The sequence below is a fragment of the Empidonax traillii genome, unplaced genomic scaffold (assembly GCF_003031625.1).
Source record: "Empidonax traillii isolate 1590-97213 ecotype Southwest subspecies unplaced genomic scaffold, ASM303162v1 scaffold391:size1093220, whole genome shotgun sequence".
Classification (NCBI taxonomy): domain Eukaryota; kingdom Metazoa; phylum Chordata; class Aves; order Passeriformes; family Tyrannidae; genus Empidonax; species Empidonax traillii.
Window position 1 is genome coordinate 882,271 of NW_020955584.1, and position 15,208 is coordinate 897,478.

The 15,208-nt window shown below is 35.9% G+C and overlaps 1 protein-coding gene across 7 annotated transcripts in view; it reads left to right on the forward strand.

The window, feature by feature from the left end:
- SYT14 (synaptotagmin 14) overlaps window positions 1-15,208 on the forward strand; it is a 90,361-nt gene that overhangs the window by 50,361 nt on the left and 24,792 nt on the right. For all 7 annotated transcript variants that reach the window (XM_027893519.1, XM_027893520.1, XM_027893521.1 and 4 more), the window contains 2 exons: window positions 8,789-9,057; window positions 11,063-11,512. In XM_027893519.1, the coding sequence (XP_027749320.1) occupies window positions 8,789-9,057; window positions 11,063-11,512 (719 nt within the window). The remainder of the gene's footprint in view (window positions 1-8,788; window positions 9,058-11,062; window positions 11,513-15,208) is intronic.

The window sequence follows — 15,208 nt, forward strand, 5'->3', positions numbered from 1 at the left end:
CTTATTGTGGGAAATGTCTTGCTGCTCCTGGAATGTAACTAGCTGTGTTCTTTAGGTCGTGCAGATTTTCACCTACAAATACGGATATTCCTACCCATCAGACATCACTGGTTTCTCTTTTATCTCTTTGCTCTGTTGACATTGCTTTTTTCTCAGATCTAAACCACTTTTTTGCATGTCATATGTTGTTTTATTTTCCCCATTCATTCACCTTTCTTCCTCTGTCATTTTGCTTTGTTATTTTACCCGTTTGTAATTTTTCATTCCTGTTTGCATCTTGTCTTTTTTATTTCTCTCTTTGCACCTTTTCTCATTTTCTGTACAGATCTACTAAACTTCTCTCCCTTTATTTCTTTTCTTTGTTCATTCACCAACAACCTATCACTTTTTTTTTTCCTGAATCATTGCACCTCCTTTCTCCTTTTGCTTTTTTCTCTGATTCCCTGTACCTTTTTCCTCATCTTTTCTCTTCCTTTTTTCCCACTACAAAACTGATGATATTGGAAAATTCTGCGGGGGTATATCTCTTAAAAAGCTAGTGGCTTGGAGGTTTCCATCTTGATGTTGTTATACATTTCAGGTGTCTTTTAGATTAATAATAATTTTAAAAACTTGAAGTAAAAATAAATAAAAATTTTAAACCAACCAAACCAAAACCAAAACCACAAAAACCAACAGAAGAAATGGCAAGAGTACTAATCTTAAAATGTTTGGTTTCAGTTCTATGCTTCACTGGAGGCTTTCTGTGATTAGGAGCACTTCTGAGCTAGATTCACAGCAATCTTTATTACCTCTTTATTTAGCCTCTACTTTTGTTCTTCATCTGTAAAGTGCCAAACATGTTAACTTCTACTATTATGGTACTATTATTATCCACCATAATATATTAACAGCTGCAAGATAGCCAAATTGGGATCATATATGTATCTTAACTGGATGGAAAATATAATTCATTCTCTACTGAAATGGTTCATGCAGAATCACTGTATTGCTGCACCCTCTCTAACAGAGCATCCTCTGCACCCGAAATTGCTGTGAAAATCAGGCAAAGGAATCAAAACAAGCGTTGTGTTCCTATTCTAGAAGCAGATCTTGATGGAAAATATCTTTCATGGTTCGTTTTCACCAGTTAGGATTAAGTAATAAATAGAAAGCTAAAGTAGTAAGGAACTTTATAGATTTTTGTTTTGTTTTGTTTTAGTTACAAAACATATTAAGATGAAGCTGTTTTTAAGAAACAACTAAGTTATCACATTTGAACTTGCAGAAAGAGGGGAGTTCTCATAAAAGGGTTCTCATTAAAGGGAGTATTTGTATCTTATTTAAAATAAAAGTATGGAAAAAAGAATGATGGAATTCTGACGGTTAAGGAACCCGTATAAGTGCTGTAAATACTACTGAATGGATCTTATTTCTATCGGCAAATGAATATTTATTGAGGTCTTCAAGGGGGTTTCTGTACCACTTAGAAAACTTTGGTTTTTTGTTTTTTGGTTTTGTTGCTTTTTTTTGGTCAAATATAAAAATGAACACGTCTGAAATGAACCACAAAAACATTAGTATGTTTAAGAAAATTATACTCACAACACATTAATCTTGCTTTCTAATCACGCTTTGTTTCCTCATTTGAGACCGAACAGAATGAGATCAGGAACATTACAGGAATATTAGCTGTGTGTTACAATTCTTAACTGGGAATTGATTTTAGACCTCTGTGGGATCTTTTTCACCTTTTCAGCATTTTATCCTGCTGCTCAGCTCCAATGCTTAATACCACAGCTGTAGCAGTATAAAACTGGACTGGATTTTGAGCTATAATTTAAAGTGATAATTGCACTTAAATGAAGTCTACCAATGACAGGAAAATATATCCTAAGCTCACATCCAGCTGCTACCGTCTAGAGGTATGAGGGGCTACCGGTGTGCACGCCCTGGTGAGAAATGCAGATTCTCAGGGGCCTCAGATTGTTTACAGCGGGTGGAGTTTTCAAAGCTTTTAGCTGTAAAGCTCTGAATTTCCCTTAAGCATTTGTAAATGCTGGTGAAAAAGCCGAATTTGGGAGAATTTTCACAGAGATGATAAAAGGCATTTCCTTGTCACCAAGATACTCTTAAGATTTCAAAGCCGGTTGTCAATCACCCTCAGCAAGCAGGACTTCTGGTGTATTTTAAAACAGGGAAAAAAATAAGAGGAAGATTCGATGAATTCATTTAACTTATCTTTTTAGAAGTGATATTTTTCTTAAAATTTTGATAATTTGGAAGAAATGAACAGTGGACAGAGGTGCAAAGAAACACCTGTTCATTTAAGAAGTTAACCAATGTAGTGATCTGAAAAGTAGTGCAGAGTAAAGTTGGCTGATTATAAAAGAAGTATAACTGAAACCAGCATCTAAATGGAACAGAAAATAAGTTTTTCTACCTGAGTGAGCATACTTAGTACAAGGGCTTTACCAAAGGAAATATAATTACGGAAAGAAAGGCAATCAGATTCACAATTTCTCTTCTTAAAGATCGCAGCTTTCACAAAGCTTTAGAGCTGGATGTAGTGTTAGAAAACGAGAGAGGGTTTAAAAGTAAAAAAAAGAAAAAGTTCTGGAAAGCTTGATGCATTGATATTCACATCAATATAAAATTAAAATATTGAACCATTTGGACTAAGCATTGTTTTGGACAAGTGAAAATTATAAATCCAAAACCAGGTAGCAGAACTCCATCCTATTCAAATTAATAGAAATACTGTAGAAGGAATCAGGAAATGATACATAAATTTAAAGCAAATTATTTCAATAGACCCTAATGTATAATTTTCATTGAGAGACTACCAAAATATTTGGGAAGGAAACAAAAGAATTCCTTTGACAGCTGCTTCACTATAATGCTTTTAATAATGTATTTGTAGTTAAAATGTTATAAATTGGGCTAATTTGGGAAAGAGAAAGAATTTTTCACTAGTGCAGGGCTTTTTGATACTGCTCTGTAAAACAGACTATAAATTGTTACAAATAAGAAGTACTCTAGTAGGTGCAGAAAAGAGCAAATTTCTTTTGTCTGAAAACAAAACCAACCAGTTCTGCAGGTTCAAGATGTAAACTGACACATTAAAAAAAAAACCCAGACAAACAAACCAAAAACTACGCATGTTTCAGTAATTTTAGTTGTTCTTAGACCTTTCCTGTGGAAGAAAATTGAAGCTGTAATGACTGGACATAAAGATAATTCTATGTTTTTGGATTGCCTTTATTTAAAAAGCTAAAGAGAACATTTTTATTACATCAGTGACTGGCAGCATTAGCCTTAGAGGGTGAAGAAAATGCAGTGCTAAGAACTTCACATGACATCAAATGTAAATGGCAGCAATGCTGTTTTGATTTCCACAGGTCAGCAATTAAGCTCATAGTGTCTGGAATTTTCTAAATATTAGGAAACAGAGTTATCTTTTATTGAAAAAAAACACCAAAAAACAAAGAGATACAATTATTTTTCTTATTATCCGGTGATAATATCTGCCTAATGGAGAAGATAGTTCAGCTATGAATAAAAGTCTAAAATGTGGCAAATGCAAAAAGAAAGCTCAAAAAGAATTTTTTTCTGTTGTCCATAATGACCCCATACCACTCTTATATTCCACTTTTTTTCCACTAAGCAAACCTCATAGCATAACTCTTTAGGAAGAGATACAGAATAATGCCAAGATAACTTGTTATATTGTGAAATAATAAGGGGTTTGTCCTCACAAAGATGCATGTAAGCTTTTAATTTTAAAGGAAGGAGAGGCTTGAGGTTTCATTCAATATTTAATGTTTATATTTTATACTCCTCGTAATGTGGGGTAATTCAGTCAACATAATATTTTTGGATGGTAGAAAAGTTCAAACACGAAAATTCCATTTGGACTGTCTGTGCTGCTTATCAGAAATCTCTAAGGATATTTAATCATTCAGAATAAGAAAGGTTTCTTTAATTTTTAAACATGTATTTCATTTTATGTTTTATTTAAATTGTCTTAACATTTACATAGAACCCCTTGAAGGCTTGAAAACTTGAAATTTACGTTCGATTAAAAAAAAAAATAATTATGTAGCACAGTGTAAGTGGAGACATATTAGAGAAAGAAAAGGTACCCTTTGAATATGAAGATATTCGAAAAATTACAAAATCTGACTTGCAAAAATTACTAATTTATATAGTTCTTGTTTGTTTTAAAGGAACTGGAAAACAGATTTCAAAAGAACCGTTGGGGTAATGTTGCCTCCCACAATAGAGTGAATTTTTAAAGAAGTAATATATATATGAGAAAATCAAACCTGCAAAAGTGTTGTTAATGACTGCTTATGAAACAAGGAAATTAAAGGCACAAGGATGGTTTCTTTTTCCATATGTTAAGGGGTAGGTGTTCTTGGAATTACTCAGGAAATATGGTCCAAAGAGGGCTAGGTTTGTGCTGCTGCGGAGAACCTTTGGGAAAATTATTAAAATAGCAAAGACTAAACACTAAAAATATGGAAAAGAAAGAACATCACCAGCTGCGTGGTAAAATGTTGTGCATCTTAGCATGGTCCACAAGAGACCAGGATAGAGACGAGAAGTGAGGAGCTTCGGAATTAGCAAATTCAGATAGTAGCTGTAAACCGACAGCATTTCTTCCAGTAAACTTTTGCATCTTTAAATATTGATTCTACACAGCAAAAGAGTTTGTGTATTTTCTCACAGCTATCAATTGTATGTTCCAGGAATACTCAGTTTGGCCTGGGTTGTTGTTGTGTCAGATTTTACTGACAGTCTCTTGAGATTGATAGCAAGATATGTATCATCTCCTGTTGACTTGCAGTGTGTCCTACAGGGACTTATAAAACCAGATTACCCTTCATTGTTTAACAAATAGTACTAAAAAGAAGACATTTATTTACGTCTGACTTAAATGTGCTAATGACAGTTTACATGCTACAATTTCTGAGTGTACCAGGAAAATGCTAATCTGCTTGTGTTTCTCAAGTATTTCACTTACAGTTCAGATTTCTTTAGCTATTAAGCAACGCCTTTACTATCACCACTGTATGAGTGTTTTCCCAGCCCATTAAAGAAGGGAGAAAATTTTTATTAAAGCAATTAACCCTTTAAAAATGTTTATTCAAATCTGCCTGTTGACAGCAATAGACTGAATTATCAATGTAGAACTTACCAAATGTTTGTTACTAAACAAATTTAGTTTCTCTCATATTATGACGATGCAAAGTCATTTCACATACTTTTGCTGGAAGGCTGGATATGAGATCTTTCTTTCTATTTGTCTTTCCTCTGTTCTGGCATTTTCTGGTAGGAACTTCAAAACCCGTTTTGGTTTCTTTGTGGTTGTATCTTTCTTCCACTTTTGGGATGTATGTTGACTTGGTTTTCACCCTGTCTAGTCCAAACTGTTATGGTATTTTAATATGATTTATTTAATTGAGGGAATTGGCAAAAATGATTTTCCATCTGATTTGAGAGCAGAAAGTGTTTTTGGAAATGTGCAAAGGAACAGTTCAACCATTACTTTTAGATTTTCAGGGTAACCATTTGCTTGTTAAGAGTGACTCTTTAGCAGATGTTATTGGCCACATTCAGTGGTCTTTGTAAGGTGTTCTTTGGCTTTGTCACAGTACAAAAGTGTGCACGAGTGTACCTGTGTCTTAAGTTTACACCTTAAATGAAAGGTACAAGGTATATTTTAGACAGGGGTTTGACAGGTAAATATGCAAACACTTCAGATCATACTTTTCTTTCAGCTCCAAACGTTTTCCTCCAGAACCATCAGTGTTAGGCCAGCAGGCACTAGCAGTGATTTTGTCTATTAAACTTTGATGCATAGGCAAAATTGTGTTGACAGATTGATTGTTGAAATTAGTTGCTCCTTCTGTGTAATTTTTAAGGAAAATACCCAGTATCAGATATTTTGTGTTGCTGTATTCTCTGGTATCATTTGTCTTTGATATTATCAGCCATTAAAATATCTTAATGTAATTAAAATCTTCAGTATTTATATATATATTCAGTCTTCATATGTATTTATAATATATATTATATACAGAGAGCTGTAACAAAAAAAAATTCATTTTATCGCATCATTTACTATGGGAAGGGAGAAACTAATTTAAAATTGGACATTTTCACTTTAATTTGTAAACTTTGGTATCTTTTTATGCTGATAAAGCTTTTGTTCAAAACCAGTTTGTGCCTCTTTAGAGAGAGGTGTCCTTAGATTTTTAATCCCAGATCTTTGTTGTAAGAATGTATGAACTATTTCAGTTTGGTAGACTAAACTTTCAAAAATGTGTTAGTTAAAACCTGCCCCAGTGCTTTAGCTTTTTCTGAGGTTTTTGAATCACAGCTGTTAATAAGAACTTTCTTTTCTTCACATCTTCCCTGCCTACATTAAAAGCACCTCTTTCTGTCACACAGCCTGTACAGTTTTCCCATAGGGGCATATAATGGAGTTTATCAAAGTGAAAAAAGTGAGTCACACAGTCATTTATTTACTAATGTAAGACAATAATGATGTTGATAGTTACCTGGATACACTTTCATATTGTTAGACTGTGCAAAAACTAGGAGGTTAAAAACTCTGCAGAATTGACTACAAGTGAAAAGAAAGATTTCAAACCAGGGCTGCGTGGTGGTTACTGTCTTGTTTAATGCTGTTTGTTGCCTTTTAGCAACAATGAGCAGAAATCTTGTTGCTCTGAATTTGCTAGAATATTTAATTGTATAAATTATGAGAAGGAAGCCCAGTTTTCATGGTATAGAGAACCCAAGGATATGTATTATTATTTTATTGTGATTAAAATATCAGTTTAGATTCTAAAATTATGCCTATCTAGTTTCATGGGCACAAGTTATCTGATATTCATAGGTAAGATTTTATGTTTATCTGCTAGACAGATGACTGCAATTCAAGAAAAGGATTCCCTACTGGAATGGAGTTTCAAGAGTTAGTGGCACTGGTCAGACTAAGAGCAGGAGCGCTGTAACAGCAGTTTGGAATCACTCTGAAAGGCAGGCTGACTCTGGTGGGTTTGTCAGAGAAGAGGGGGTTCCTGACAGTAGTTTCATTGCGTTGTAGTGTTTGAATTACTCATGTACCTTAGCTAAATCTCAGAGGTGTTCTGTTGGGAGCCACTGAAATAGAGAAGAGCCCTTCATCCCCCAGTTATCTTTGAGGCCTGTATTTATATGTGCAGTAGATATGCTCCATAATGAGCTGTTCTGCCCTTTCCCAGCAGTGCACATTGTCTCCCTTCTAGCCAATGTGTCTGGGAGTGCTTCCCATGGACAGTGTGCACCCAAAAGATGTTGATTTGGGCTTTACATCAAATCTTAGATGCTGTGAAGTGTTCCAGCATGCCACAGTCAGATACAGCCCAGCCTTCTAAAGGAAAGGAGAGCTAAAGAGCTTTTGTTTAAGGCTGTTTCCTAGGAGAGCCACGTGACTCTGTTCTTGGCCTTCTCCATAAAGGTAACTCTTATGCATTCTCAATCTGTTTATATGATGTGTGGAACAACTGGTGATTACCTCTGAAGAAGATAAAAGGTTGGAGAATTTAGGACACAGGGCAATCCTGCTTATAAAATGTTGATGATGAAACTAAACCATACCACCTTCATCATGTGGGAAATACCCATTTCTATCTCTGATGAATCTGAAATCAAAGCTTACATTATTCTAATGTTAATACTTTTGTTAACTTCCTTGTTTGGTAGATTTTTCTGTGAGTGAAAGTATTACGTCTGACACCAGAAAATGTTTTTACTTTGAAATTTTTATGTGTGAGGTAATTCTATGTGTGAGGGGCATCGAAATCTTCATTAAAACCTTTACAAAAGATGTAAACAAAATGTGACACAGGTCTTCACCTATCCTTGATGTTCCTTTTATTTCAGCTACTGCACACCTTGCTGTCCTTTCCCAATTCTATTCAACTGTGTAATGCTGCATAGTAAAATAAGAGATTAAAAACTTGAAATATAATTATTTTGAATTAGCTTTCTATATCTGTAGCCATGCATCAGGTTTATTTTCTGAGGAGATGTATAACCACATTTCTATCTATCTATCTAGTGTGAGAAGCAAAGATGTCAGCATCAAGTATTCATCCCAAGCACAAGATTGCTCACAATCCTTTTTCCACTGTCTTTAGCCACTAGATCTAGTGTCTAACTTCCAGACCCTTTAGCTGTCCTTAACAAGTAATAAAGGATCTGAGACACTGCTTCACTTGTTAAATTCACCAGTGAGCAGAGTTCACTTGTGTGAAAGGCTGCCTTATTTGTCTTCAGAGTTTAATTTGATATCTCCCTGGTGGGCAACTGCATGGGAGGTGATCAGTTTGATATTGTGGCTTTAGGGAGTGCATTTTGTTTCCATAATTGGTCTACCTTCCACGTGCACAGAACCTGACTTAAGATATCCAAAGGTTTTTGCAAGGTAAGCATCACCGAAGTCCAAGCCTAGAATTTTTGTCATGTCATATTTGTGCTATATTTATTTCTATATGGTTTACACGATCCATTCTGACTATACACTTAAAACTTTTCTTTTATCTATATTTCTTTCATCTGAGATAATCAATTTCCTTTTTTAGCAGTTTTTTTTTCTGTAGTATTTGTCATCTGATTTGAAACTTAAAGTAAAAAAAAACATACATAGATTTTTAAAAACTCTGTCCAGACATTTAGACTTACATTTTCCACAGAAAGTGGAAATTACTGTAAGTAATCAGAAAGTAAGTAAAGAATTTTCACTTATTCTCAGCGAACTGCATACAGAGGATGAGAAGAACACCTCCGCTAGATGAACTGCAGCCGCCTCCATACCAGGATGACAGCGGTTCTCCTCATCTTTCCTGTACGCCTTCTGAAGTCGGAGACAGTAAATGTGAATATTCCCAGTGTAGCAACAGTCCGAGATGTTCATATAAGTGCCCAAGTGAGGGAAGCACGGGACACGAAATAGAAAGCTTTCATAACAAAGGATACGAAGAGGATGTGCCAAGTGATAGCACAGCCGTTCTTAGTCCAGAGGTAAATGGAAATAGTTAAGTGTTCTAAAGTGCCATGCAATGCAACTTTTTAGAGCTTTCTGATCTAAAAATCTGTAGGGGGTTATATGGACACTAATATTGCACCTCATTAATTTTTTTAAAAAAAGTTTGTCAGAAAATATTACAATAGCATCTCAGATTGTCCAGATTGCTGTAGTTACCTTTATGGCACCTTAACTTTGAAACAAGCTTCCTGTAAGAGTGAAGTATTTTTCAAACCAGTCAGAAAACTTCTTCAAACTATAAGGACTGTGGCCAAAATTCTTCTGCAGAATTTTTCAAACAACCTAAATAAAAGAGAAGTTTTGTAAATGCTTTTCAAACAGAACACCCCATAATGTAAAACAACTCTTATGGAAAAAAAAAAACAAACATGAAGATTTTGCTTTTAATTGTTGATGTGGTATAGTGACTGGTCCACTTCATTTTCCTATTTTCTACTCTAATTGTAATGATACCTATGGTTTTTTTCTGTGAAGAAATCATCTTTTCTGATATTTACTTGAAATGTCTTTTAACAATCAGTTACTGCACTGACATCTATGGGTAAGTCTAATTAGTGGTGTCATGTGCAGGAGAGGCTGCTTTTGGGACAAATTTGTCTTTTGTCGCTACCTGAACTATTGAAGTACATGTTAGAGCTCAGTCCTGTTGTGCCAACAGCTGTTTCTGCCTTAGTAGGCCTTTTGGTAAGTTGATGCTGCATACCTGGGGTGTTGGTACTAGATCTGGAAGGCCCAGTTGCAAGGTACTGCAGTGGCGAGCTGTCTTTGTGTACCTGATGATCAGCTATGATCTGTATTAACTTCATTGCTCGTAAAGACATGGTGTGTACATGTAGTCCTTGGATCTGGATAGATTGGAAGAAATCTAATCCTAGTTCTTCCTGTTTTGTGTCACTCCAATTTTTAATGTAAGCATACTCAATAAAAACTGAGAATGCTGCCAGCTTTTTTTTATAGCCACTCAAAACTTGAAGAGTGAAGCTTTTAGAGGAATGAATTCCCATAACTATGGGAACCAGATTAAAACAAGAATATTTTTTAATGCAAAAGGCTTTGTTGTGGCATCCATTCATGGGAACAAGCGTACAAGGTACACTTGAAATTTGTTTGTTTTACATACCTGGGATGACTTATTGTATGAGCAGTAGGTTGACCTGGGCTTGTAAATATTTTGTGTTTCAGTATCACTGTCAAACTAACTGTTCTAAAAATATAGGGGATCAATATTTTGTTCAAAATTTGAAGTGTCAATAAACAACCTGAATTTTAAGTTTAAAATACAGTTTTAGGACTGATGCAGTCTGCAGAAGGTTCAGAAGGTGTGTTCAAAACAGATGCATCTTGCACAGTTCCAGTAAAATTACATGAATTAAGCCATGATAGTGAGTGCCATCCCTGCCCATGGCAGGGGGGTTGGAACTAGGTGATCTTCTTTAAGGTCCCTTCCAACCCAAACCATTCTGTGATTCTGTGATAATTTTTGGCATGTTTGTGCAACTCTTGAGGACTGCAACAGGAGCTGCACATGCAAGTGGGTTTGTAATTCCTGTATTCTTTGCTGGTATCTCACTGTGCTCTCAGTCATTAGCCAGCTCTTCAAACACTGTAATATGTTAACTTAAAAATGTGTATATACTCACACTGAAATAAGGTAGTTCTATCTTTTAACAAATGTATATACATTTTAACATGTGGGCACAGAGGAGGAGATCATCAATGCAGCCTAATTCAGTCTGAGCTCTGTCTGACTGGCTCCTGACTTTTGGTGGTATTGGCCAGGTAAAGTCTTTTGATTTCTTCTTGTCTGCTAGTCAGCCCTCTCCTTGGGCTTTTGGTGTTTGATAACCTTGTTTATGAAATGAACAAAAGGATCATAGTGCCTTCACATTGTCTAAAGAAAGCCATGTATTTCCACACTAGATTTAATAATAGAATGCAATAAATAAATAAAAAAATGACTTTTTTTCCCTTCTTCTTCAGGATATGTCAGCTCGAGGATCATCTTCACAGCTTCCTAAACCTTTTGATCCTGAGCCAGTAGCTAAATATGGCACACTGGATGTGACTTTTGACTATGACTCACAGGAACAGAAGCTTTTGGTGACAGTGACAGCTGTCACAGACATTCCCACATACAGCAGGACAGGTGGAAGCTCGTGGCAAGTACACCTAGTTCTTCTCCCTATAAAGAAGCAGAGAGCAAAAACCAGCATCCAGCGGGGACCGTGCCCTGTCTTCACAGAGACATTCAAATTTAATCACGTTGAGTCTGAGATGATTGGGAATTATGCAGTTCGCTTTAGACTGTACAGCGTACGTCGCATGAAAAAAGAGAGGATTGTGGGAGAAAAGATTTTTTACTTAACAAAATTGAATCTTCAAGGGAAGATGTCAGTGCCAGTGATACTGGAACCTTCTTACAGTCTGTCTGTGAGTATTAAATGAGGCAGAATAAGAATGCAGTGATATACACTGTCCTGAATTCTGTAAGAATGGTGTGTATATTTATAGAGTCATCACATCCACTTGTTTTTTTTCGACAGCACTGTATTAGCACAGCGATTATTTCCTGAGAGCTTCTGTAAGTACATTCACTTTCCACACGCAAAAGCTGCCCATATTTTCCCTTTTAATTACTTAGAAATTTCCAGTCTACAAATAGGGTTACAGTGGTGAATATATGTATACATGCAAATATATATATATATATATATATATATATATATGTATGTTCCTTACTACCCACAACACTTGAATTTAAAAAGCAAGAAAAAAAAAAGAAGCTATACTAGCAAGTGCCCTCCATCTGTTGCAATTAAGTCTTGATTGCAATAGGTATTTTCATTTCAAGAAAGAAAGAAGGATAAGAAAGAGGAATTTTGAGAGCATAAAGCCATTTTTAATAACTTCAGATTAGAACCTTGTAAATAATTGATTTCTGGTTCAGTGTGAAGTGAAATAGTGAATAATAGCTCAAAATGAAAGGGATTTTTTCTGAAAAAAACTGCTTATCTGATGAATAAAATCTTTTGTCCCCCAAATAATTTAATATTTTTAATAAAGCAAAGCAACAGTAATTAAGAGTAAACTTTAGATATCACTTTCAATAAACATCTTCTTTTTAGTTTTTTAAGTATTTAAGTATGCATTTTCCAGAAAGAGAATGTTTGTTATGTCGTGATCTGGGCTTCCTAGGCTAGGAGTTCTTGAATGCTCTTGGCTTAAGAGCTGCATATGTGCTTAATTATGGGTTTTTTTGGGAAAAAGATGATACATTGTATGTATTTTGGAGGGGGGTGTTAAAAAATCAGTAGAAGGAAAAGAGGAGGAGACGGGAAAGAAAGGAAAGTATTTTTTTCAGGTGAAACTGCAATTAATTTCTTCTGTATTTTGAAACTTTGGTTCGACTGAAATGACATTTCTGTTGAACATGAGTATTGCAAAAGACACTCAAAATAAAAGGCCGTTGTATTTAATGACAAAAAATATATTAATTAGTAAAAGCTGAGACTAAAACATGGACCTGATGGAGCATCAACTGACAATAGAACAGATTTTTTATGCTTCCTTAAGAAGTACAAATTAGTCTAATCTAAGAGTGAAGGAAGCTGAACATGAGCCAGCAGTGTGCCCAGGTGGCCAAGAAGGCCAATGGCATCCTGGCCTGCATCAGGAACAGTGTGGCCAGCAGGAGCAGGGAAATGATTCTTCCCCTGTACTCTGTGTTGGTGAGGCCACACCTTGAGTATTGTGTTCAGCTCTGGGCCCCTCAGTTCAGGAAGGATATTGAGGTGCTGGAGCAGGTCTAGAGAAGAGCAACCAGGCTGGTGAAGGGACTCGAGCACAAGTCCTATGAGGAGAGGCTGAGGGAGCTGGGGCTGTTTAGTCTGGAGAAGAGAAGGCTCAGGGGTGACCTCATCACTCTCTACAACTACCTGAGAGGAGGTTGTAGCCAGATGGGCATCGGTCTCTTCTCCCAGGCAACAAGCAGTAAGAGAAGAGGTTTAGGTTGGATATTAGGAAGAAATTCTTTACAGAGAGGGTAATCAGGCATTGGAATGGGCTGCCCAGGGAAGTGGTGGATTCACCATCCCTGGAGGTTTTTAAGATGAGACTGGAAGTGGCACTTATAGCCATGGTTTAGTAACCACAGCGTTGTTGGATCAAGGGTTGGACTTGATGATCTCGAAGGTCTTTTCCAACCCAGTTAATTGTATGATTCTGTGATTCTATGAACTGGTTCATTTACCTAGTGCAGATTTTCCTGATGCAGTTTACTAGTTTCACAACTTGGAAAAAAACACCCCATGAAACAAAACATTAAATATTCTAAATGTATTTGCTAAGTTTTTATGTGTTTTCAATAGGTTCTTGTATAAAATTTACCAAAGTCAGTGACAGAGGCCAATGAAGGAGCCAGGCCTGTGATTGATTAGTATATCGTGTGTATGCACTGGTTATTCTTCAGTATTATTTTCTTGAGTTTTTTTGACAGGGAGTTTTAAAACAAATTCCAGGAGGCATCAGAGATGATAAGGCTGTTGTTTGTTTTCTGTGATGTTAAGGTATGCCATATCATCATTTTTCTCTCCTCAATTTTTGTGGGAAGGAACAGGAATAAGGAATATTGGTAGGAAGTAAAGTATCTTCCAGAGTTTGTTGCTTTAACAGGGTTTAAGCAGCCCCACCCGTTGCTGGAAAGGATCCTTCAGAGTCTTGATAGCTTGAATGAGGATCCATGGTTTTTTGGAACCCTGTAAATAATTTTTAAAGCTTTGGAAATTCATTGATATCTGAGTTTACAGGTATTTTTCTCTTATCATTTATAGCCAGTATAGTATTTTTTCAGCTAGCAGATTTACAGGATTTAACATAGAGTTGTTTTACAGGAGTGTTAAATTTCATTGTGTTCTTAGGATGTATGACTGGAAATGGGGAACATCCTTGGGTCACTTGACTTTAAGCCCTTGTTATTGGAAACAACCAGGTCATCTTGATAACAAAATTGTGAATTTTCATCTGAAAACACCAGGTTATTTCATTTCAGTTTCTTCATGGCCAAGTTATTACCATTTGGTGTTATGCCAGCATAATTTCTTATCCTTCTCAGGTGTTTGCCTCTGGGTATATTTATACACGTTGATCGTTTTCCTTTTTAACTGTCCTTTTGCTAAAATAAAGCAACAATATTTACATTCAACTGATCATAAACGTCAGGCAGGGGTTATTTAACAGGAGGAGGTTGTTTCAGTTTGGAGATATCCAGTTGCTGAAGGATATTTGTAATTTTAAAATGCATTATGAGGTACACTGTACATTCTGAATTAAATTTGCTTTGTTCAGTTGCAGAGGGTTTTGTTACTGAGAAGTGTTTATATTTGACAGCTTTTTTTATGAAGATACTTCTTGGACTGATGACAGTTGTCCTATTTTTTCCACTGCTTCTCATTACATGGATTTTATATATTAAACATACCTTCTGTCACTGAAACTCCCTAATCCATTGAAACATCTATGCTAATCTCTTCTGCAGAAATGTATTTTAGTTGCTTCTGTCTGTGCCTTATATTATATTAATGTATTTTATTAGCTAATCATCTGCCTTTTGATTGTATAAGAACACTTTGTATGTGTTGGAATGTGGTTAAAGGTAGATCAGCAAATTTGGTGCCTTCAGACATAGTGACACACTCACATGAGTGGGGCCTGCAAGTCTCTGGTTATGGTTAAAATGTGAACCAGTGTGTGTCATCGTGGGAATGTGATACTATTATGTTCTTTTAATAGATTTCAAAGCTACACACAGCTCCAAATTTACAAATACATTCACAAAATATCTTTTTCACCCAAGGTTTCACCCTGTTCATCACCTTCCTACATTGTGTATAACGTCTTGCATTAGCAGCCATTATCCCCAGTCCTGTTGCCATTTGTTTTTAACAGTCCTGTGTTGCTGCAGTTCTCCCACGTAACAGGGAATTCCTCCTCAGCCCCCTTATTTATCACACGTTTCCTTCCAAGTTCAGCATATATTTGAGTGAAGAGCAAGCAATGGAACCAATATGAGCTAGGCAGAGTGCAGTTGTCGCTGTTACCTTAGACTGTGTCCCTTCCAGATTTGATAGA